A 22,243-nucleotide genomic window follows, 5' to 3' on the forward strand; every position below is an offset into this window, starting at 1 on the left:
TATTATTGGCTACAGCGCTTAATTTAAAGAAAAGCGCCAATCCTCGTAGGGGTGGATATTTGAGAGGATGAATTGGGTGGCCTGGGAGAAGCAACACAAGGCCAAAATGAAGTTTATCTTCTATTAGACCTCAGGGACAGGGGATTGGGGAGTACCACATCTGCTTAATTAATTAGCAAACCAATGAGATGTCTAATACAAGGGGAGGGGCATCTGGGGGGGGGGGGGGGGTGTCTTGAATTATGTTATAACATCCCGTAATCATTTGGGGAAGGCAAAAATAACAAACACTTACAAGATTTTCTTTTCCAGATTGGCCTAAACTATGAATGACAGCATGCATGCCATTTACCATATAATAGCAATTCATTTGTATATTTAAATTCTTGTCTGTTCTCAAGGATTCACTCATATATTTTTGCATTGATATGTTTGCTTAACAATAGCAAACAGTTGCTAGGTTTCATTGTTACATGAAGAAAATGTAGCATCCTGCTGCTCCACCACAGACCCACAACAAAGACGCTTAATATTAGAGATGAATAGACAGTAGGGATCTGAGGAGAGCAAACCCCCTTGCTTGTGTTGCACACCAAGTTTATGCTAAAGGAAACAGCTAGTGCTTCACTCCCAACCCCCTCCTCTCTCATGCTCGCTCTCTTTATCTCCTTGACTCTCTGACAGCACCATGCTCTCAGTTTGGCTGATATAATTCAAGCACTGACCCCCCTTCCAAGACACACACACACACACACACACACACACACACACACACACAAATAACTGTATCTTATAGCCCATCCAAGGCTAACCATTTTATGCCCCCATTTAAAATAAAACTGTAGTGCCACTTCTTTTTTACCACTGTGAGGAGGAAGGTCAGGTTGGCGTGGTGCAAGGCGCTAGGCAGAAACAGTGCTCAGTTTTTTTACAGAGAGAGGGAGAGAAGAGAAGAGAATAGGGGCGCTGAGAGCTGTCTGTACTGTGTGTGCTGCGCCCGCGCTCTGCTGTGCTGTGCTGTGCTGTCTGCTCTCTTCGCCCATCCCCCACGTTCACATAGCAAAGTTCTGCTGCTTTTGCAAGAGCAGTGAAGCTGCCGCCACTGCTGCTGGGAGAGCGAGAGCGAACGAGCAAGAGCGTGAGGCAGGCAGGCAGGCAGAGGGGGTGGGGAGGAAGAGAGTGAGACAGACAGAGCTGAGAGGGGAAGAGAGAGAACAGAGAAGCAGAGACAGAAAAAGAGGTAGAGAGAGAAAGATAGAGCAGCGAACTAAAGGAGGAAAGCATGGCTGTTTTCATCTGATTTACTTTCTGTTTTTCCAACTGTTTTTCTTTCTATCTTCTCAGTGTCTCAACTACATACAATGGCAAACAGGATGTTGGAGGATAACTGTGCCATTTTGTATGCTGCATCTTTACGTGGATTTTTTTAGACTTTCCACATTTTCCTTCCCTCTTAGCTGTGTTTCACTTTTTAAAAATCTGTAGGCTAGGCTACTTCCTGCATTCAGTCTACCACCCCCCATTCTCTCTCTCTCTCTCTCTCTCTCTCACACACACACACACACACACACACACACTCACACGCACGCACGCACGCGCGCACACACACACACACACACACAGGTTGTAATTTCATGCTTTAGTCTTCACAGATCAAGCCATATGCTGCAGCTACTCCTCTCATTTGGTCGCACCACATGCAAAAGAGACAGTCATAACTGGTTCAAGCTTTTCATTGAGCGTGAACCATGAACTTGTGGGATTTCAGTTAGTCTAAAGCTGCTAGCAGCATAAATGGCTAAATAGCCTTCGCTACCTAGTTAAGAAAAGCACACTCAAAACAAAATTCATTACTCATTATTCATTCTTTGGAATCATTAAAATACTTATAGATGGGAGTGGGACATGTGTCAACATGGCAGCCAACAGTTGTTTTCAACAAAAAAATGTGATTATAGCTTAGCCTCAGAGTCAAACATGTCCTTTCCAGCGTCCGATCCACGTTCGTCCTAGTAGCCTACTCCACTCCATGTTTTGCATCTCACGCGCCTCAGTAAAATGGCTGTGTCTCGCGGAGCCTCGTGCTGGCTTGATCGGTTCCTCGCTCATACTCTCGTTCTGTGAGAGAAACCCCCTCACATTTTGTGTCGGTTAATTTCATTCCCGGGATTTGTATTTATTTGGTTCCAGGAACTTTTTTATTTGAATTGGAATCTGGAGTGGAGGCCGGATTCGGTCCGGAGGTAGGGGGAATGATCCGGGACACGGGTACATTGTTATAAATAATTGTATTTATTCAATGCTATTCAGAGAGGCATAGTGACTGACTCGCTGTGAAAGAGAGGGGGGAGAGAGGGATATCATGGCCGCTAGCGTCGCCACTCTCAACACTAGCCCGCCATCCGAACTTAAAAAGCCGGATCGGGACCCACAGGAAGACTCGGCAGCGGGCGAAAAGCAGGAAAATAAAGAGTCGGGACCAGACAGCGGATCTCCAGCGCAGAAAGAACTGCAGGACGGGGCCGACGGTGGAAATGTAGGGGGAGGAGGGGATCCTGACATGAAGAACGGGAACGGGAATTCGTCTAGGGTGAACAATAATAATAACCAGAATGATTCAGGGGGCGCTGAAGGTAATAACCACCCGGGAATAGCTCACCACCACCCGGGTACTTTTCCTCCACCTCCTTACGGTTATAACCAGCCCTACAACCGGGCCCCTTTTCATCAACATGGCGGACAACAAAGCCCTGGCATGGCAGCTGCAGCGGGGCCGGCAGTGCAGCCAGGCAGCATGATGGACCCATACCCGCCCAATTCGCATGACCACGGCTTCCCCAACCACTTTAACAACTACAGCCCATACCCAAATCGGACTCCATATCAGGGCCAAGGCTACGGCATGAGTTCCCCGCGCAACAACCAGCCCCCGACTGCTGGGGGGCAACCAGGCAAGCAACAGCCAACTGGAGGAACTACACCTATGGTAGCCCCATACAATAATCAGAGATATAACATGGGAAACCCTCAACCAACCTCAACCCCGACTCTTAACCAGCTTCTAACCTCCCCCAGCTCTGCAAGGAGCTATCAAAACTATCCTCCAAGTGACTATAACAACCCAGAAGGGGCTAGCAAGGGACCAGTAGACATGGGAAGCACTAGTCAGTATGGAGGGGGCCATCCGGCTTGGCAACAAAGAAGCCACCATCCATCTCCAATGAGCCCGGGAAACTCGGGACAACCACTTAGCAGAAACCAGGTAAACTTTCTGTCACTTTTGGGAGGGTTCTCTCTACTCTGAAGTCTAGCAGTTGTAACACTAGCCCTTAGCTTCCCATAGAAATGAGCACTGTATTGCTATGGTCCTGCCATTGTCTCTATGTGTGTCTAAAATGGCTGCCTCTGTGCTTTCCCTCAGCACAACCTAGTTTAGAAGCAGTTATAAAGTCAAACGAACCTGTAGTCCTTCGTTAGAGAAAACTGTTTGAGCCTGGACGTGTAGGGGACACAGGCTTGCTTTGGGTGAAAGGTGCGTGCTCGACCTGCCGGTCGAAATTGAGGAGTAAGTTGATTTTTCTGGACGAATTTGTGTATGCAGCAAAAAAATCGGCATTAATGCAATTACACGTTTGCTTCCTGAGATCTTTCTCTCTGTATCAAACATAACTAACTTTATAGTGTTTGTACTGATCTGTCGAGACTGCGTGAAGCTTGCACGCCACAAAGAGTTTGTAGTTCATTATTTAATGTGGTTATATCGTTTTATATGTCATAGCTACGCAGCAAGAAAGAAGCGATCCAACGCAGTGACTGAAAACATTTTCGCTCAAAGCTTGTTTGCTGTCGATGGTTTTCTTGAATATCCCAACAAACATAACGTTAAGTGTATCTAAACACATGTCGTGACGGTTCACACCCTTTGATAATTTATACCGCTTTTTTCTAGTGTATTCCGATGTCCATTATTTAATCAGAATCCCGTATTCCTTGGTTTGAATGCTTTGCGACCGAAAGAAGACTTGGTAAACACGATCAGTGATGTGAGTAAGTAAGTGCGGATTGCTGCTTTGCTTTGGGATTTGAATTATGGAGGTAAAATCCTTCTGTCAAAGGCAGGAGACAGTTGGTCTTAGGTTGACATGCTAGCTGAGATCTGATTGGCTAGCCTTCCGCCGCTCCTGGCCATTTATAATTGCATCTAATGTAATGCTGTAAAAATCCCCGACGAGGTGGAACTCGGGTGTACTGGAAGAGGGTAGAAAATTATACAAACACGTTTTCCCGGTTTGATGTTTGGACATGCTTATACCTTTTCATTACCTGCATTGGTATACTTTTAAAGTACATCAACGGAAGCTCGCTGTTTTTTGTTTGTTTGTTTGCACTAATTAAATTGTCAGTCTTGGTGCATATCGTCGAATGTTGACATAGTTGGGACTGTACACTGGCGTTGTGATGTGAGCTCTGCATACATTTTGATATAACGATATAAGATTATTAAATGTCGGGTGAGAATTTTAAGTGTTATCTATGTATTCTTTGCTTCAAACACTAAGATATGATGTTTATGCAACATTCATTTTATTGTTGTCTTTTATGAACATATTTTAAAAGGGGGTTTGAACGTTTTTTTTTTGTATACATCGTGGGCAAATGCATTTGGATGCATGCATGTTTGCTTGCACTGCAGAGGGACCTTTGCTCCACACGTAGCTTGTCTGTAATAGAGTATGACATCTCAGTTCATCATATGAGAAATATAAGCATAACACCAAACCTATTATTTTTTTGTGAGTTCATTTTCAACACATCTGTGTCCTTTTCTGACATTCCTCTGTTGGATTATTTTTTCAATGTTTGATGATGAAAGTCATCACACATGATTATCCATAACTAATACATTTAGGAAAAAATCACGCCAGTTTATTCATGTTAGCATGTTGGCTGATTGGAGGAAAACACTGGTGCTGCATGTAACTCACATGATTCCAGATCAGTGCTGTAGTAGGTGTGGCCACTGCTGTCGGTACTCTGTGGCTGTTGAAAGCAGTTCCTGGTACAGCCAGTGCGCATAGAGAGACGACAAGCGAGATAGGGAGCTAGCGAGTGAGCGAGAGAGAGGGCAACGTGGCTCTGCCACTGACTGAGCTGAGGCGGTGTTTACATGCCGGCCAGGTGTCAGCCAAGTGTCACTGCTTTGTGTACAATTTTTTTCCCTCCTCCCTCCTCTCATTCAAGTCGCGTAACCATGTCAACAAGTGCCCCCCACCCCCCTTTTCTCCCTCCCTCTCGCTCTCCCTGTCTTGGAGATGCATGTATTAGTCACAGACTTTCATTTAACTAGCTGTCCACACTTCTGCTTTTTGTCTTTTGTGTTGGTATTTCCCATTTTGGCAGGCGTGTTTTGCTTCTCTTTCTCTTTTTTTAACCCCTATGATGCTCAGTGATTACAACAATGATTAGAAAATAAAGGAAACTGATTTGTGGCCTGCTGTTAGCCTGCCTACCATCACATGGGAGAAATGTCGTAATGCTATAAAGAGGCCTACTTATGTAGTAACTTGTATATGATGATTTTTTTTTTTTTTAAATGATGGCTGCTTTGAAAATGACCGAGATACACAAATATGTTGTGCATTATCAATATCAGCAATAGCAACTAGGCTAGCTACATCAACAATCGACCCTGATGGCGAGTGTAGTGGTGCATATTCATTTAAATTTCTACAGATTATTGTGGCATGGTATGTCTTTTGAACTGTACAAGTAGGCCTATATGAAAGAGTTGGTCAAGCAAAAAGGACTCTTACATTGTCTCAGTATATCCCAATACAAAGTCTATTGCTAGGCCTATGCAACTGTGATATTGTGCTAAGATGACTAACTTGGAGGAGGCTGCAGACCAATAGCAGTGGAGGATGCAGCATTTGAACATTGTGTTCTCCATATTTTGATGAGACAATGCCACATACAGTGTACTGCACTGTTTATATTTGTTGAACTGCACTGGTGCATGTGTGTGGAAAGTACACTATTTGATCTGCATTTGTGATTATGTACGCTGGGTGAATTGTAGATATTGTTATTTTATACCTTGTTAAGCCATAAATGTTGCAGCCACTGTTAAAAGTAGTCAGTGGTCTAACTCCCTGGATTAGGGACAAGGTTTTGCTCTAAAATTACTTGGCCACAATGTTGTTCTCAGTATAATAGTCATGCTTTATTTACTACAAAATGCCTTCCTAATAACAATCTTTACAAAGTTGATCTGCACTTCTAGATGTTGTAATCTGATTTTTGGTGATGGTGCTGTGCAGTGTCTTCTGCTCATATTCATAGGCTGACTGAGTCTCTGTGGAACAGTGATTACTGGCGCTGGAGCAGGAGTTAGCCCTCATCAACACTATTCTTTTGAATGCTTTCCCTGTTATTGCACTCCAGAATATGTCTCTGGGAACGTATTTTCCCCCCTCAAACGATTATCATCCAGAGAATTATTACACACTAATTGATTCACATTGAATCTCGCCAGCATGCCTTTTGAGAAACCTTGATGTTGTTTACACCGCATATGACTAGTCAAAATGGGCATTGCAAATTTTTGTCTGTCTCTTTTTGCTTGGCTTCTCGAGTAGTAGAAGAGTAAGGCCACGCGTATGTCCCAGACCAAAATTGGACGAGTGCAGGATCCAGCATGAAAGTATCACAAGGGAAAAGAGATCCGCACACCATTTAGCTCCCATTCAAAATCTTTTTCCGTTTAGAGCTCAGGCTTCTCGAGCTGAACATTGAAAAGTGTCCTGCTTGTTTGACATACCGTGTTGTGTGTGTCTCTTGTGTTTGAGGAGAGGTGGGAAGGGAGTAGTCACATGTCATATGCCAGTCATGCTGAGTTGATTTGACTGCTCCGGTTGTACAGGGCTACAGTTTGTTGTGCCTGGTCGACCGTCTGAATTCAGGGACAGTGAACTTTACTGTCCCGCTGTGTTGTTGTGTCGGAAATGTTGCTTGTCAGAAGATGTAGGCTGTATGTTTGGTCTGACCCTTGTGTTGTCAATGACCCTCATGGCTATTTACTCAGAGGATATATTTTTCAATGTTCTTCCCTGAAGGTATTTGTCTAGTCCACATCGATGCTTTTCCACCATGTTATAGGATGTAATGCTATCAGAATTGACATTTGATCGTTTCTTCTTAATTAACACTTTACCACCTTGATAATTTCAATTGTGACACATTATGCCTGTTAGAGGGCAAATTGAATACAATGTTAGTGTAAGTGATTTATTTCAACACAAACATATAGTTTTAAAAGCTCTACATACTACAAAGTAAACTGAGGATTCAACAACAAACTGGAGTAGCAGGCTGGCTACACAAGGCACGTTTCCACTATCGGAACTTCCGGGCCATTTTTCAGGGACTTTGCTGTGTGCGCGTGTCTCCACTGACCGGGCTGTTCCAACAGGGCCGTTTTCAGGGCCATTTACAGGAACCAACGGAGTACCTGGTGGAGGGTAGGTACTCACAGCGGCCCGGTAGAGTCGCTGGGCGGTACTAGTGGCTACCTCGCGCAGATTGGTTGTCGCAGTGCATCAGCAGATTGCGACAAATGACCTCCAAATTTAAAATAAGAAGAAACGGAAACGGAAACAAAACAGACGCGATCTGATGACGTCACGAGGTCCATACAGGGCCATTACTGTAATGGAGACACAACGCCTGAGAGGACCAGGCCAGTCGCGGCCCGGTCAAAAGTACCTTCCCCCAAAAAAGTCAGGGTAATGGAAACGCGCCTAAATCAAGATTCACAGCCCTCCTGCATTAAATTATATTTCAATACAAAACACTATTGGCTCAAATGAACACAGTATGGATGTTTAAAGACCATGCAATTTAGAGTGGTTCATAATTAACACACTTTTCAATTTGTCAACTTGTCAATATGAGCCAGTGGTGTTTTGTTCTAAATGTGAACAGTTAGCATGCTAGCCTACTCTACTGTAAGCAGGTGGGCTAATGTTCACTAAACAAATAATAATTAGTGAGCTGCCTAGTTCCACTGCACAAACCAGACTTGCTCCCCTATAGCTTGTCTACAGCTTGACTAAAGCACACTTTTATTTTTTCCATTTTGAATCAAAATTAGTACCTAATGTTAACAATTTCTCTTGGTAAAGGAGCCCACCAGCCCATTTCATACAGCAGGTTTAGGTAACATGTAACATGTTACGAAACAGAGCTTTCTAGCACAACGCTTCACATAAATAGTTCATTGACCGGTGGAATCAGAGATAGTATGGAGCAAAGATCCTGCTTTGAGGGGTTTACAAATGGTTGTGTGTAAATGTCCAGTGAAGGTTCAGATAGGCTAACTCCATATGAAGCTGACACAAGGCTACAAAAAGAGAGGGAGAAACGGAGAGCGAGAAAGAAAAGTGAAGTGAGTTTCATGTTGAGCTCGAGTTGGACGAGATAGCCCTGATATGTTTGGCAACTGATCAAAGTCCAGCCAACCCTGTGCTCTGTGGTGGAACTGCACTCTCTTCTGTAAGTGTGTGTGTGTGTGTGTGTGTGTGTGGATTTGTGGGCAAGTACTGTATGTGTGTGTGGGAGGCTAATTAGTTTCAACACACTTGTCCTGGTGAAATAAGAGTTGTGCTAAAGAGCTATTAAATCATGCCACAACGTTTTAATAGAGTCTTGGGGCTAAATCAGAGAGACAGCGTCTGACGTCTCCAGGCATCAATGTTACCTTAATAGTGGGCTGACAGTGGTGCTTCCTCGGGAAGATGCCTAGTGAGAAGCAGGCCAATCTCTCCTGCTTGTGAAAACGTGCGAGCAAACAGCGTGTTTGACTTCCCTCCCCCAAAGCCGCCAGTGAGCAAATTGCACGCTTGTTTTCATTTGGTCGGAGACGTGCTGAATATTGATCGGAGGGACGTTCAGGAGTTATTGGCTCCTGCCATTGTTATGGTTGTAGTTAGACAAAGTGAGGATCAGGTAATAGCAGATAGACGACTAACCTGCCGTGTTGTAGTTTGTGTACAAATCGTCAAAACGTCCACATAGACTTACTCTCCATGCACCGTTCAAAGAAATATGACCCTGAATGTGTAAGCAAAGGGGTTCTGGGAAGTTGAGTTTCTTTGAATGCATCAGCAAAAAACAGAACTGCTGACAGTAGGAATGCACCAATATATCGGCCTAATCGGTTTCGGCTTTGTTGAATGGCATCTGCAAATGAACGGCTATCTGCAAATAAAATGTAATTGCAGATGGCAGTGGCCGATGTTATTCTGTTATTCTATGTCGCATCAATTTTGCTGTGTGTGTGGAGTGAGATGGTGCCGTGCAGGGCTAAAACACTTAAACATGCTTCAGTCATAATTTTTAATAAGGTTTTTTTCTGTTTGTCTTCCACTTCAGAGTATGATTAACAACGAAAACGCAAACAAAAAATATCAGTAATTTATTATCGGACAAAATTGTGTCAAGATTCTACATTGGCCTATAAACTTAACACGATGGGCCAAAAGCAATTAAAGCACTACATAGTTTAAATGTCACCCATACTGTACTTTAAAAGTGATGACAGACGACGTGTTGTCTACATTGCATCATCGTCTCATGCGATAATGGCCAGTTGGCACATCAGCACACAGAGTCGTAAAAATAACTGCCCGGGCTACATCCAGAAGTATAAATACCTGAATATGGCCCAGAATGAACCACACAAAGTGCTCTTGGCCAGAGTCTGTAAGGAGTGCTTGTTAACCTTAGTGAAAACCGCGTTGCTGGCTGCGGGAGATCAAATGTGCATGGGTGTGCAGACACTGTCTAGGTAGGTCTACTCAACCAGCCATACTCTTGTTTTGTTTGGCATATAGGTGAAGTATTACACTCTTAAAAAAGGGTTCTTGGGGTGTAGAACCATGCAGGCTTTAAAGAATCCTTAGGTGTCCCTTTGATGAACCAGTCCATGTTTTATTGTACTTTAATTGAAATGCAAAATGAAATGGCCCTGATGTGATTTGTTTCTCTAATCGCAGTTGCAGATTTACGTAAATGTACATTTTTTTTTTAAGTGTAAGCAGTGGAGTTGGGTTGCTTTTAGACGTGTTTACAGTGTTTACATGTGTGTGTTTGTGTGTCTCCACGTGTGTATGAATTGCAATGCATTTTTAATGCTGTGTTTTTGTTGTGAGACGTCTGTGCTTCTGAGAGTGGCGCCTGTCCTGCACATGGCCCAGTGAGCTGATGAAGGGGTGTGTATCAGCACACACACACACACACACACACACACACACACACACACACTTAACACGCAGATGCACACTCAGCCATGCTACTACTGTCTGACTGCTGAGTAATGTCTTTGCACATGCTGCCTCACAGTGTGTGTGTGTGTGTGTGTGTGTGTGTGTCAGGACTCTGGGGAAAGGGGTGGTGGTGGTGTGTGAGTGTGGTGTGTGTGTCCCCCCCCCCCCCCCCTTTTTGTGAATGATCCTCTGCCGCAGGCCAGTGTGGCTGTGTGTGTGTGTGTGTCCCAGTGAACCCCTCAGGAGCTGCTCTGACCTGCTCACGCTTCACGTGCCGTCAGCAATCCGTCTTTTCAGGAACGGCGGGGGGGAGGGGAGGGGCTGTGCGGCGGAGACGGTGGCGAAGTAGGGGGTGCCGTGTGTGTGTGTGTGTGTGGTGTCTCATCCCAAGCCCAAGGCGCGCAGTGCAAATTGGCCTCTTGCTCACACTGCCCCTGACCAGGACACTTATGCGCGCATACACAAGTCACTCCCCCCTTCACACACACACACACACACACACACCCCACCTCTCATTCCCCTGCCCCAATGGCTTCCCTTCCTCTTTATCTGACTTCTCTGCACTACTTGTTTTCTGCTTTTTCTTTCTTTCCCTTACACCCTCTCTTAACCCTGCGTGCTTTTTCTCTCTTTCTGTCTTTAACTGCTGACTCTTTAGGAAGGCTAAAATGTGCACACATTGCGATTCACACAGAAAAGGGCAGTGCACTCGCACCTTGTAGTTTCTCTAGAATTTAAGAGTGCCACCATGTATTTACGTGGCCCTTTGTTGACTTGAGTTGAATTCAGAGACCGACTTCATGCACTCACTTAAGCTTTCCGCCATCTTACCTATGTTCATCCAGGACACCTCCAGCCTACGTTAGGAGCTCCCAGTCCTTCTCCATGTGGTGCACTTGTGCACAAGACCAATACAGCCACACAACTGCTTTAGGCTGATGGCAGCTTAAACATAGACAGAGATGCTATGCTTTGCTTTTTGAGTGACATACTTCCAACATGGAAATGGGAACACACACACACACACACACACACACACACACACACACATAAATACACACACTCGCACGCAACACACTTAACTCACAAACACACACTCACACACACATATGTACACACTCATGCGCGAACGATCTTCATTATGTTTGGAGAAATGTCAACGCTTGATGTATGCAGCGGTGTGGGAGACGTGTTGAACTTTAGATGTGATATGCCACGTGTCAATACTGAGCTATGATAGACATGCTATATGGAAATGGAAAAGCTATTTATTTCTTTTATGGCATATTCTCATTTTTTGTTCTTTTCTTAAAGAATGAAATATGGCATATCGGCATCATTTTTTTCCGCCCCCTTTTCAGCAGATGGATTGAGACAATGAGTGCATTTGCAAGAAGCGTGTGTGAGTGTGAGTAACCCTTTAAAAGTCAGTGCCAGTGGATTTTTCACCTCAACAAGCTGGGTTATGGTCACACAGTTTTCAAGAACTGTGTCTGTGAGGGACCAGTGTGTCGCATCAGCCGGTTGAAAAAGGCATTTAGCCTTATCTTGGGAGACCTTTCCCTGTCCAATAATGACCTTTCAGGCTCGCTATTGGTCTTCTGAAGGGGAGTTTTTGAACATTCTAAGAAAATAATGCATTAATCTGACAAAGCTGGATTCTAAAATTCTGTCTTCTCTTTCATGGAATCCGGATATTCTATTCTCCAGAACAGTCATTCTGCAACATTGTAATCGCATTGCTCTGATGCTACCTGCTGAATGGTTAGCTGGTCGTGGGCGCAACAGAAGAGGTCCTTAAATTACACTCAAACACAGAAATGTTGGGATTGTGGTTATTATTTGAAATCAAAGGTTTTCTTGTCCGGAAGGGCTGACTTCACATACCACAGGTGCAATGTTGAGTGTTAGTAGGTATGCCGTGTTTGTATGCCAGCTAGGGCTTTAGCCATGACCAATGAGTGTGTTGTGGAATGCAATGTGAATGGATTGAGTGTGAAGGTTAAAGGAGGGGACCATTGTGACACTGATATCTCCATTGGTGTTCCCCCCTTTTTTTCTCTAGTTGGTAAATTGGGTTTTCATCAAAGTTTCTCCTCTCTTGCATAAATGATCTGATTTGTTTAGCGTGGTCGTTCAGAACCAGTGTCAAGGTCCAACTGATTTAATGAATTGGCTTTCTAAGCCATTGCATAAACCTCCAAAGAATGACAGGTTCAAAAAACGGCATTGATTTGATTTGAAATTGTACATTGTCTTCTTGTTCACAAAGTCAACATGCTGTTACGTCAAGCTGACCACATAAGTGCTGGTCGTTGACGTTGACTACATTCCTTGAAGTAATCTAGGCTTTTAAAGAGTTTATGCAAGACCAGCTGCATAGTGTCATTCAGATTTCACGGGCAGCAATCCTGAAATCCGTCAGATTTAATGAAATTGTAGTGTCAGACTCCAAGAGGTATGTTCTGATCCTAAGTGATATTTGAAGTTCTGCACTACTGTTAATGTCCCCTGTGCAAAGAGTTGGACATCGGAATGCTGGCTGGTTCTCGGCCCGATTGGAAGGGTTTTGTAGGTGAAAGGAGTTTGGCTGACTGGTGGTCATGTAGTCTGCAATCTCTGCATACATGATAAGTTGTCTCCAGATGTGCAATATGACTGTCATGTGGCTATGCAAGACCTTAGTCATGGCTATGTGGCTATGCTAACTCTTCAGTGGTCATGACCTCTCAGGCTCTTGAACAGTTATGACCGTTCCACTCATCTGCTGATGCAGGATCAGGTCATCCCTCAGAATTTGCATACTCCCACCACTTCCCAACTGCTCCTTTACCCTTAGTTATGGGTGACAGCTTCCCTGGCTAAACTATTAGCCTAGAATGGGTTTGGCTTCTCCTGGCTAATATATTATCCTGGTTGGGTTTGGATTGTTGTGTCTTGCATATTGGCCTAGTATTTTTCTGAGCTACCACATTACATTGGGGCAGCCGTGGTGTACTGGTTAGCGCACCGGGCTTGTAACCGGAGGGTTGCCGGTTCGATCCCCGACCAGTCCACCACGGCTGAAGTGCCCTTGAGCAAGGCACCTAACCCCTCACTGCTCCCCGAGCGCCGCTGGTTGGGCAGGCAGCTCACTGCTCTGGGTTGTGTGATTCACCTCACTGTGTGTTCACTGTGTGCCGGTGTTCACTAATTCGGTTAAATTGGGTTAAATGCAGAGAACTGAATTTCCCTCACGGGATCAAAAAAGTATATATTCTATTCTATTCTATTCTATTAGCCTAGATGGATATCTGTTGTCCTGGCTAACATATTAGCCTAGATGGATAGGTGTTGCCCTTGCTAACATATTCATGGGTTTCATCAGGTCCCTTTCCACAGAATCAAGTACCTTGATTATCAGTGCTCCTGGAGGCATGGTAGCCCCTCTCCCTAGGCACTTCACTCGACTCAAATTTTGTTTCGGATGATACTCAATGCGTGAACGCGCAAACAAAGTGGAAGTGTGTAGAGCGAGGACCAAGGGGCACGTTTCAGAAAAGGTCAATGTCTAATAAGGAGAGAACTCTCAAAATACTTCCGGATGGTACTGCAACGAGGGGGCGATCGCGAGCAATTGGAGAATGAATGGTGGTGAATGGAGTTGTACCCCTAAAATCCACTTTTCTCTGGATATAATTTTTTGTGTTGAAATCGTAATATTGCATTCGAAAGGGGGGTCAAAGAAATACACACGGCTGAGTATTAGATTTTTCAAGTCACTTAATTGTTTATAAAAAGCCTTCCAAACTAGCCTGGCCAAACCAAACCCTCTTACTAATATCTTATAGAGGGTCTGGACCTACTCCATTCAGAATCGATTTCAGGCAGGAGGCGTGAACTCTGTTGAAGTTTGAAACAATTGGGCCTGATCTTATCCAATCGCTAACGTTTGGCCATGACACCTAGAGACTACAATGCGCATATGCTTGACGTCATCGTTAACACCCGCCTCCCCCCATCCCCCCGTTCGCTGATTGGTCCGGTTGGAATGCATCCTGAGTAATCGAGTTCGATAGGATCAGACCCAGATGTAATGCTGTAGAGAAATGAAAATTGAGCGGAATCTTGCCAGGCTACTTCCAAACGTGTCCATGACGTCATTCATTAGCAGGATGCTAGTGTGTTATGGGCAACAACGACCCAGCCTGTAAGAAACCAAAGGGCCATAAGTACTTGTTTATTCAACTTTCGACCTATAATCCATATTGAGCTTGCAGAAACTAAAATCCAATCTTTGATTTTTCAATGACAATCAGGTGAAACAGACCAATTTAGCTGTCTAGCCCCTTAGACCCCCATTGTTTTTGCACTTACTCGCGATCGCCCCTAGCGGAATTGCAACAGATTGCAGGTAAAATGCCGTTACAATGGAGTTACTTAATAGGGAGTGAACCGGCTCTCCCTAAATGGGCTCTGATATTAGCCTAGTTGGGTATGTTTTCTGGCTAACATATATATTAGTCTAGTTGGATGTGGGTTGTTCGGCTAGCATATTAGTCTAGACTGGTATTTGTTGCCCTGGTTAGCATATTAGCCTAGATAGATATGGGTTCTCTCAGCTAACATTTTATCATAGAGATGGGCTTATGTTTTCCTGGCTGACATTTTTGCTTGAGTGATGATGGTTATTAATTCCTGGCAAACAATGCTAGCCTGGATTTTCATGGCCTTAGTGTTACCAAGTTATTTTTGCTGAATTTCCCATTGATTATTGTAAACCACAAATCAAGGTCTGTTTGTTATGTTATTGCAAAGGGTATGTGTTGTAATTTGTTTATCTGATCCCCTAGAGAACTGGAATGTTAGGCTATAAGAAAAACCCAATCCGTGTTGGGTGGTCTCCTTTTTTGTGAAAACACTTCGGAGTTAGTTTCTGGAGGCTGGTTTGACATTATTTTGTTGTGAAGATCTCTTGGCTTAAATGTGGCTTAAAGACAGAAGAAATCTGTGTCATCTGTGATCTGTGGGATTGCACGGGGAACTGGATTTGTGTGACCGTGTTGTCGCAGGATGTGGAAGGCGGCATTAGGGGATAAATTCCCAGGCATGTTGGTCAGTCAGCATACCTTGCAGGACACTGTTGACATGTGCACTGCCAGATACTAAAGTGTGTGTATTTGTGCCTGTTTGTTAAGTCATAACACCGCAAAGAGGCACAAAAGTGTGTGTTTCGGGTTAGAGCGTTGTGAATAACAACAGCAGCGTGTGTGTGTGTGTTGCGCTACAGAGCTCTGGGCCATGTGTCCAGGCAGGGGGATTATATTAGCAGCCGTTGTTTATCGTCTGCCCTCAGCCCATCTGTGCGACCCGCCACCACCGCCGCAGTCTCCTCTATCTCTGCTATCCAGCACAGGCCCAGCCAGGGAACACACACACACACACACACACACACACACACACGCACGCAAGCACCCTCCTTCCCCAAAGCTGTCCCCACCCCCTCCTTTGACACACCATAGGACTGTGAGATGATCTGCCAAGTGTGTGTGTGTGGGCTTCCCTTTATGCAGATTAGCCATGTGCTAATTGCGTTTATTTATTTATTTTTCGGGGAGGAGGGAAGGGAACAAGAAAGACAGTGACGGGTTTCTCCTTGCGATTGATTAGATCACCAGGCACATCAGAGAAATGGAGCGCACGGGTGTGTGTGTGTGACTGTTGGAAGAGCTTGTGTGTGTGTGTGTGTGTGTGTGTGTAATACACTATTGCACCATTCTCCAATGGCATTATCCCAAACAGAAGTTAATAGAAATATTGTAGTTCTTTAAAAGACTTCTAAAATACAAAATTTAAATTGAAATGTAACAAATGACTTCAGCAGCCTTGAGGTGTTTGCAAAACAGCAAAATGATTAATGTTCTGCTAGAATGCACCTGAACAGTATTGGAAGGCTGGCTGAGTCCTGTATGTGGTATTGCCCAGTCTGAAGGACCCATTGATGTGTGTGAATCAAAGCATGGATCTCATACATCGGCCATAAAGCACTCTAGTGCAGTTTTCCCTTTTTTCCTCTCTTCTCTACCCACACAGAAATAGTAGTACTCTCTTGTACATACACACACTCGCACGGTCTCCTTTGAATAAATGTGAATGGCTTGTTAAGGTCTGGACATTAATGTGAATGCTGAGTGCAGGCCAAAAATACACGTGTGGTAGAGTCTGTGCCAAAGCTTGACCTCGACCCCAAACACACACACACACTCTCTGCTCATCCTGAAATACCAACCAGTTTTTGGTTTGTTTTCATCTTTTGACTGGACCTGCTGTTGCTGATGATGCACACATGGTCATTGTGATGTTGGTCCATTTGTTTAACTGGCACGTCATATTAGTTGGCTATCATAATATGATCAGGTTGATCGCTGCTCATGGGGGTTTCCCCTGCTTTTACCACGAGTGAGAAATTGTGGATGGTTATGGAATATTGATGGCTTGGGGAAAACTGGTTGACTCTTAACAGAGGATGCTGACGTCATCACATCATGATCGATGAAGTCAAGGCCTGAACAGCACCTCAAAGATTCTTGCTAATGGACTTCCATCAGGATAGGCATCGACATGGCTTAAAAAAAGGTCTCTCTACAAAAGCTTGTTGTTGGCAACTTTGAGGTGTTTTGGAGATGGCTTAGCCACAGCTTTCATGGTAGCTTTGTTTGCAGACTCTTCTGGTCTGCTGGCTACAGTTAATGGCTACTGTTTAAAAGCACTAGAGTTAATATTTGCATGTAGTACATGTACTTGATAGCACTATTGTTGATATATTTGCAACAGAGTTCTCTACTGAGGAACATATTGACAATTAATTTATCAAAGGTACACAGCAGATAAAAGAAAAAGGGGAACAGTACAGTTTGTCTTGTTGTTTCTGTTCATAGCCATAACTCATAGCCAGAGTCTAGCTAATGCTCACAAAGCGCTAACCATCTCAATAGCATGCAGGAGCCTGACAGGTTGTGGGTTCAATTCCTTGTTCAATTCCTGGTTCAATTCCAGGTTTCCACCGTGTCTGCTAAATGAAAAGATACATATAAAAATACCAACAAATACAACCACTGCAACGGAAACTCCAGGTTTGCATGTAGAGTTGTGTATATAGTTGGTACTTTGTACTTTTAGTGCATAATGTTAACCGCATTGTCTTTCACATTGTTACAGTGGATGGAGACCATGAGTGGAGGTATTGATCATTTTGCTAAATTATAGTAGATAGTTGTTGATTGGTTGTCCAGTTATATTTCCTGTTGCTGTTTTATTGTGTCTAATCTTGCCTCTCTTCAAAGGTGCCTTAGGTGTTGTTTTTCTATTAGACGACCATTAGCTGTTGCTCTCTATGGGGCTGTGCTGAGGCTAAAGTTGCAGTGTTTGCAGTAGCAGCAGATCTGGGAGTGCTAGGCTACCTCTGGCCACAGTGCACCTGTGAGTCTGCTCCTGTTTTATTCATAAGGCCACTTGGGTGAGTTGTCATGGCGACTTCTGCTGAGTGACAGACAGGGCGATGGGAGATGGTTGTTACGTCATCTCTCTCTCTCTCTCTCTCTCTCTCTCTCTCTCTCTCTCTCTCTCTCTCTCTCTCTGTGTCTGTGTCAGTGATTGGGTCAGGAGTGCATCGGAGGTCAGGACAGCCGAGCCCGCAGCAGTCTGTGGTCTCCCCACAGACACCCTGCCCCGCCCCCTACACACACACACACACACACTCACAAACACACACACAGAGGCTCACAAGCCGTTTCAGTCATGAACTTGGAGAAGCTGTGAGCCCCTTAGGCTGAAAGCAAATTCTGGACTGGAGTGTGTTTCTGTGAGTGTGTGTGTGTGTGTTTTATATCAAATTCCTTCCCTGTGTGTGTGTGTGTGTGTGTGTGTGTGTGTGTGTGTGTGTGTGTGTCTGACTCCAATTCTCTTTGCACCTTGCATATGGCTCTCACTATGTGACTGGGTTTCAAACCCTTTGGCAGTGCATGCCCCTTCACACACATCCTCTCTCTCACACACACACACACACACACGCACACACACACACACTCCCTGTCATTCATACGGTGCCAGGTTGGCTTTATTAGTGAGGCAGGGGTGGGTGCTCCTGCTCCTGTGTGCTGCTGCTCCTGGCCTGGCTGGGCTTCAGACATGTGCAGCTGGGAGTGCTTACAGTGATGGGCTCCCTGCCCTGCCCTTGCTCTGCCTCTCTCTTCTGCTATAAATAGCCCCTCCACAGGTTCTGTGTGTGTGTGTGTGTGTGTGTGTGTGTGTGTGAAGAGCACGTTTGTGTGCAGTGGTCCTCCACTCGTCCTGTGTGTGTGTTCTCTATCTGTGTGTGTGTGTGTGTGTGTGTGAGTGTGTACAGTGGTCCTCTGCAGGTCCAGCATGTGTTCTCTGTGTGTGTGTGTGTGTTTCTGTGTCTGTAAGCAGATACCAATAAGCCTGGGAAGTAATTAGTGGTTAGTTTTGGCCGAGAGAGTGGCTTGGTTTCGACGGGCAGACCTACAAAGCCATAAAATGCCAAACTCTCTTCGCTGTGATGCTTGCGGTCGGTGGTACCGTGAGGTTTTTTTAGTGTGTGTGTGTGTGTGTGTGTGCTTGCATATGTGTGTTTTAAAAGTTGTAGTGTGCTCTGCAGTGCTGCTCAGCTGCTTGTCAGACCTGGAGAAGGTTGGTGGTTTTCACAGACAGGACCTCAGCGAGGAGCTTGAACAGGGTTGAACAGAGAGAGAGAGAGAGAGAGAGAGAGAGAATACACAAATTGTTAGAAGAATGAGGCTGAATGAGCAGTGAGCAAGAGTCGTGAAGTCAAGTTTTATTTCAGCAAACATTTAGCATGTTTCATAATGTAGGCTTACACTCAGGGCAACACAACAGTGCCTTACTTACATAGAGCAGCAACACCGTGATAACTCCCAGTCATGGAGGTACTGAAGGTGAATCGCCATCAGACAAAATACAAAAACTGGAGCGAACACCAAACACACAATTCCAGATTTGTGTGAGGTAGTGTATGTGAGGGAGAGACGGAGAAAGAAAGATGCAGGGACAGTGGGAGAACATGGAATGCCTCTTGCAATACAAGAGAGAGTGAGTGTGTGTGTGTATACTGTATGTCTTGCTATTCAATACTTGCGGTGATGTCCTGCTAGTATCTCTCTTGCTCTCTTCCTTCTCTCATACACAAGACTGTCCAACTGTGTGTGTGCGTCGCTGCGTCTGTGCGATGCTGTCAGTACTTTTGAATCTCTCTCTCTCTCTCTCTCTCTCTCTCTCTCTCTCTCTCTCTCTCTCTCTCTCTCTCTCTCTCTCTGCTGTAGACATGTCCTGTCGCGTGTGTGTATTTTCCCAGGCAGCAGGAGGAAACATGTGGCTCTTGGCATGACTCTCTATCTCCTCCGCTGGCACGTCTCCCTCCCCCTCCCTCTCTCTAGTGACACACACTCACCCACACACACACACACACACACACCACGCTCTCCACGCCTTTCATTCATTCACAGCCAACACTTCCCTGTTTGTGTGCGTGTGTGTGTATGCCTGCACATGTTTTGTTTTTTTTATCTGAGAAGAGAAATTAATCTACAGGACCATCAGTGTGTATTCATCCTGCCACTCCGTGTGTGTGTGTGTGTGTGTGTGTGTGTGTGTGTGTGTGTGTGCTTTATTGCTTAAATAAGGCCCCGAGCAGTCTGCGAGGTCATTTAATGTTTAGCCAGCCGTAAGTCATTGATCATTCCGAGTTCAAGCCACCCTTCTGCGGTGGTGATGCATTACTGTTGATGCTGCGTCTAGACGCGCTGTGGCAAACGTGCATTTTTTTCCGCCTGTGTGGGCGTGTGTGTGTGTGTGTGTGTGTACTCACTAGGCTATTAGGTCATTCAGGTACAACAATCTCAGCGGGATTCCGTTGTCTAGTTTCACTTGCTGCATCTCGTCGTCTGGCCAAAGGTTTTATCCAGAGTGATGTGTTGGCCTGAATGCCTTGAGGATGATTGCTTGTATGGGAACTTCAGCTATTGCAAGGATGTTGCATCTACTGTCCAGCATACCTCCTATTTCCAGATCTGCCAATGAGCCATTTCACTGATCTATTCAGATCCAGTTCATATTCCAATTCAAAGTCGCTTTATTAGCATCATGACCCCTCACATACAGTATTGCCACAAAAAAGTGTAGCATGTACACAGTAACTTCCTGTGTATTAGCTGTATTGTGAATACAGTAAGCTGCAGGACAATATTAATACCATTTGACTGCCTCTGTGTAACATTTAAATTCACAGAAATTTAGCAGAATCATTATGTAAGCTGTGGCTAATAGTTGGGAAATGACGGTTTTGTGATGTTTCTGCCATGATCTGAACGTAACCCACTCATTTCTCGCCTGTTCTCCTTGTAGCCTCCAAGTCCGATGGACCAGGTGGGGAAGATCAGGGGGCAGCACTACAGTTCGGCCAACCCGTACGCCCAGGGGCAGGGCCCTCCGACCGGGCCCTCGCAGGGGCCCCAGTACCCGGGCCAGGCCTACGGGCCTCCGGGCGCACAGAGGTACCCGCTGGGCATGCAGGGCCGCACGCCGGCGGGCATGGGCTCCATGCAGTACGGCCAGCAGGTGAGGACAAACCTGTCGCCAGCTTCTTCCGCTTTTACTATCGCTCTAGTTTGAGCTTTTCTGAATATCTCGGTGTCTTCACTTTTTCACTCTCCCTTTACCTCTTTCTTTTCTTTCTCTCTCTTTCTTTCTCTCTCTTTCTTTCCCTCTTTCTTTCTCTCTCTCTCTCTCTCTCTTGCACACACATACTCATATCTGTTTCACTGTTATTAATAAAGTCTCTTGAGTATGACACAAATAAATAGCTGAGATAGTGTTTATTTCCTGAAGAGACCATGGAGGGATATCTCTCTCCTCTCTTTCTGAGCCCCTATGACTGTGACTAGTCATCCCCCTTGGCACACACACACACACACACACACACACACACACACACACACACACACAGGCACGGCCTGGCGGTCGGTCACATGCTGGTGCTGTTGGTTATGCCCATTGTGTTGCCACCAGTAGAAGCGCCAGCCAGTGATTTATGTAGTTCACCCCCCCCCAACACACACACACCCTTGCCGTCGCCAAACACCCTCTTCAGGTTGTTTAGATTAAAGCCCCTTTCTTTTGTCAGAAGCACTTTCTTCCTTCCCACCCCAACCCCTTTTCTTTTCTTCCTTTCTCTTTTTTTTCTCTTTTGCCCATTTTCCTCGAGAGGATAAGTGCTTTGGCTGTCACACAGGCCTTTTTGTTTGTGTGTATGTGTGCTTTCTCTCTCTCTCTCTCTCTCTCTCTCTCTCTCTCTCTCTCTCTCTCTCTCTCTCTCTCTCTCTCTCTCTGCTTTTAGCTTAGCTGCCTTGCAAGGTCAGACCTAACCCCCCCCCCCCCTTTCTAAGAGTCCTTCTCCACAATAAAATCACCTGTTCTGTGCTCTGGTGTCTAAGTGTCACTCCAGTGGCAGCACCATGGAGAGGGAGAATAGCTGCCACCTGAAGAGACGTCTCTGAGCCAATGCCACTAGTAGCCACAGGTGGCTGAGTGTGTGTGTGTGTGTGTGTGTGTGTGTGTGTGTGTGTGTGCGGACAATTCCACCCCCTTCCCTTGATGTACATTTCCTCTGTCTGCCCAATGCATTCAGCTGGGCACAGACTTCTTTTTTTTATTTTCTCCATCAAAGCTATATAGTGGGTTAATGCAGATTGTGCTGTTAAAGGGATAATCCGGAGTGAAATGCACTTTAGATCAATTTTTCGGACTATTGGGAGTACATACGTTGAGTTGACACCAAAATCATGTAATTCGGATGTATTTTGAGAATGTTCGAGTTCACCGTTTTTAGCCAAAACTCGTTAGCC

At 45.1% G+C, this 22,243-nt stretch overlaps 1 protein-coding gene across 7 annotated transcripts in view; it reads left to right on the plus strand.

The window, feature by feature from the left end:
* The first annotated feature begins 2,108 nt into the window (after positions 1-2,108).
* The window catches only part of arid1ab (AT-rich interactive domain 1Ab), a 59,009-nt gene continuing 38,874 nt past the window's right edge, over positions 2,109-22,243 (plus strand). For 5 of the 7 annotated variants that reach the window (XM_062528781.1, XM_062528783.1, XM_062528782.1 and 2 more), the window contains exons 1-2: positions 2,109-3,262; positions 20,745-20,957. In XM_062528781.1, coding sequence (XP_062384765.1) covers positions 2,363-3,262; positions 20,745-20,957 — 1,113 coding nt within the window. In that variant the 5' untranslated portion in view covers positions 2,109-2,362. Of the gene's footprint in view, positions 3,263-3,422; positions 3,566-4,019; positions 4,048-20,744; positions 20,958-22,243 lie in introns of those variants that run through there. The other 2 variants (XM_062528786.1, XM_062528788.1) reach the window with 2 other exon arrangements.

This window comes from Sardina pilchardus, chromosome 24 (assembly GCF_963854185.1).
Source record: "Sardina pilchardus chromosome 24, fSarPil1.1, whole genome shotgun sequence".
Lineage (NCBI taxonomy): Eukaryota > Metazoa > Chordata > Actinopteri > Clupeiformes > Clupeidae > Sardina > Sardina pilchardus.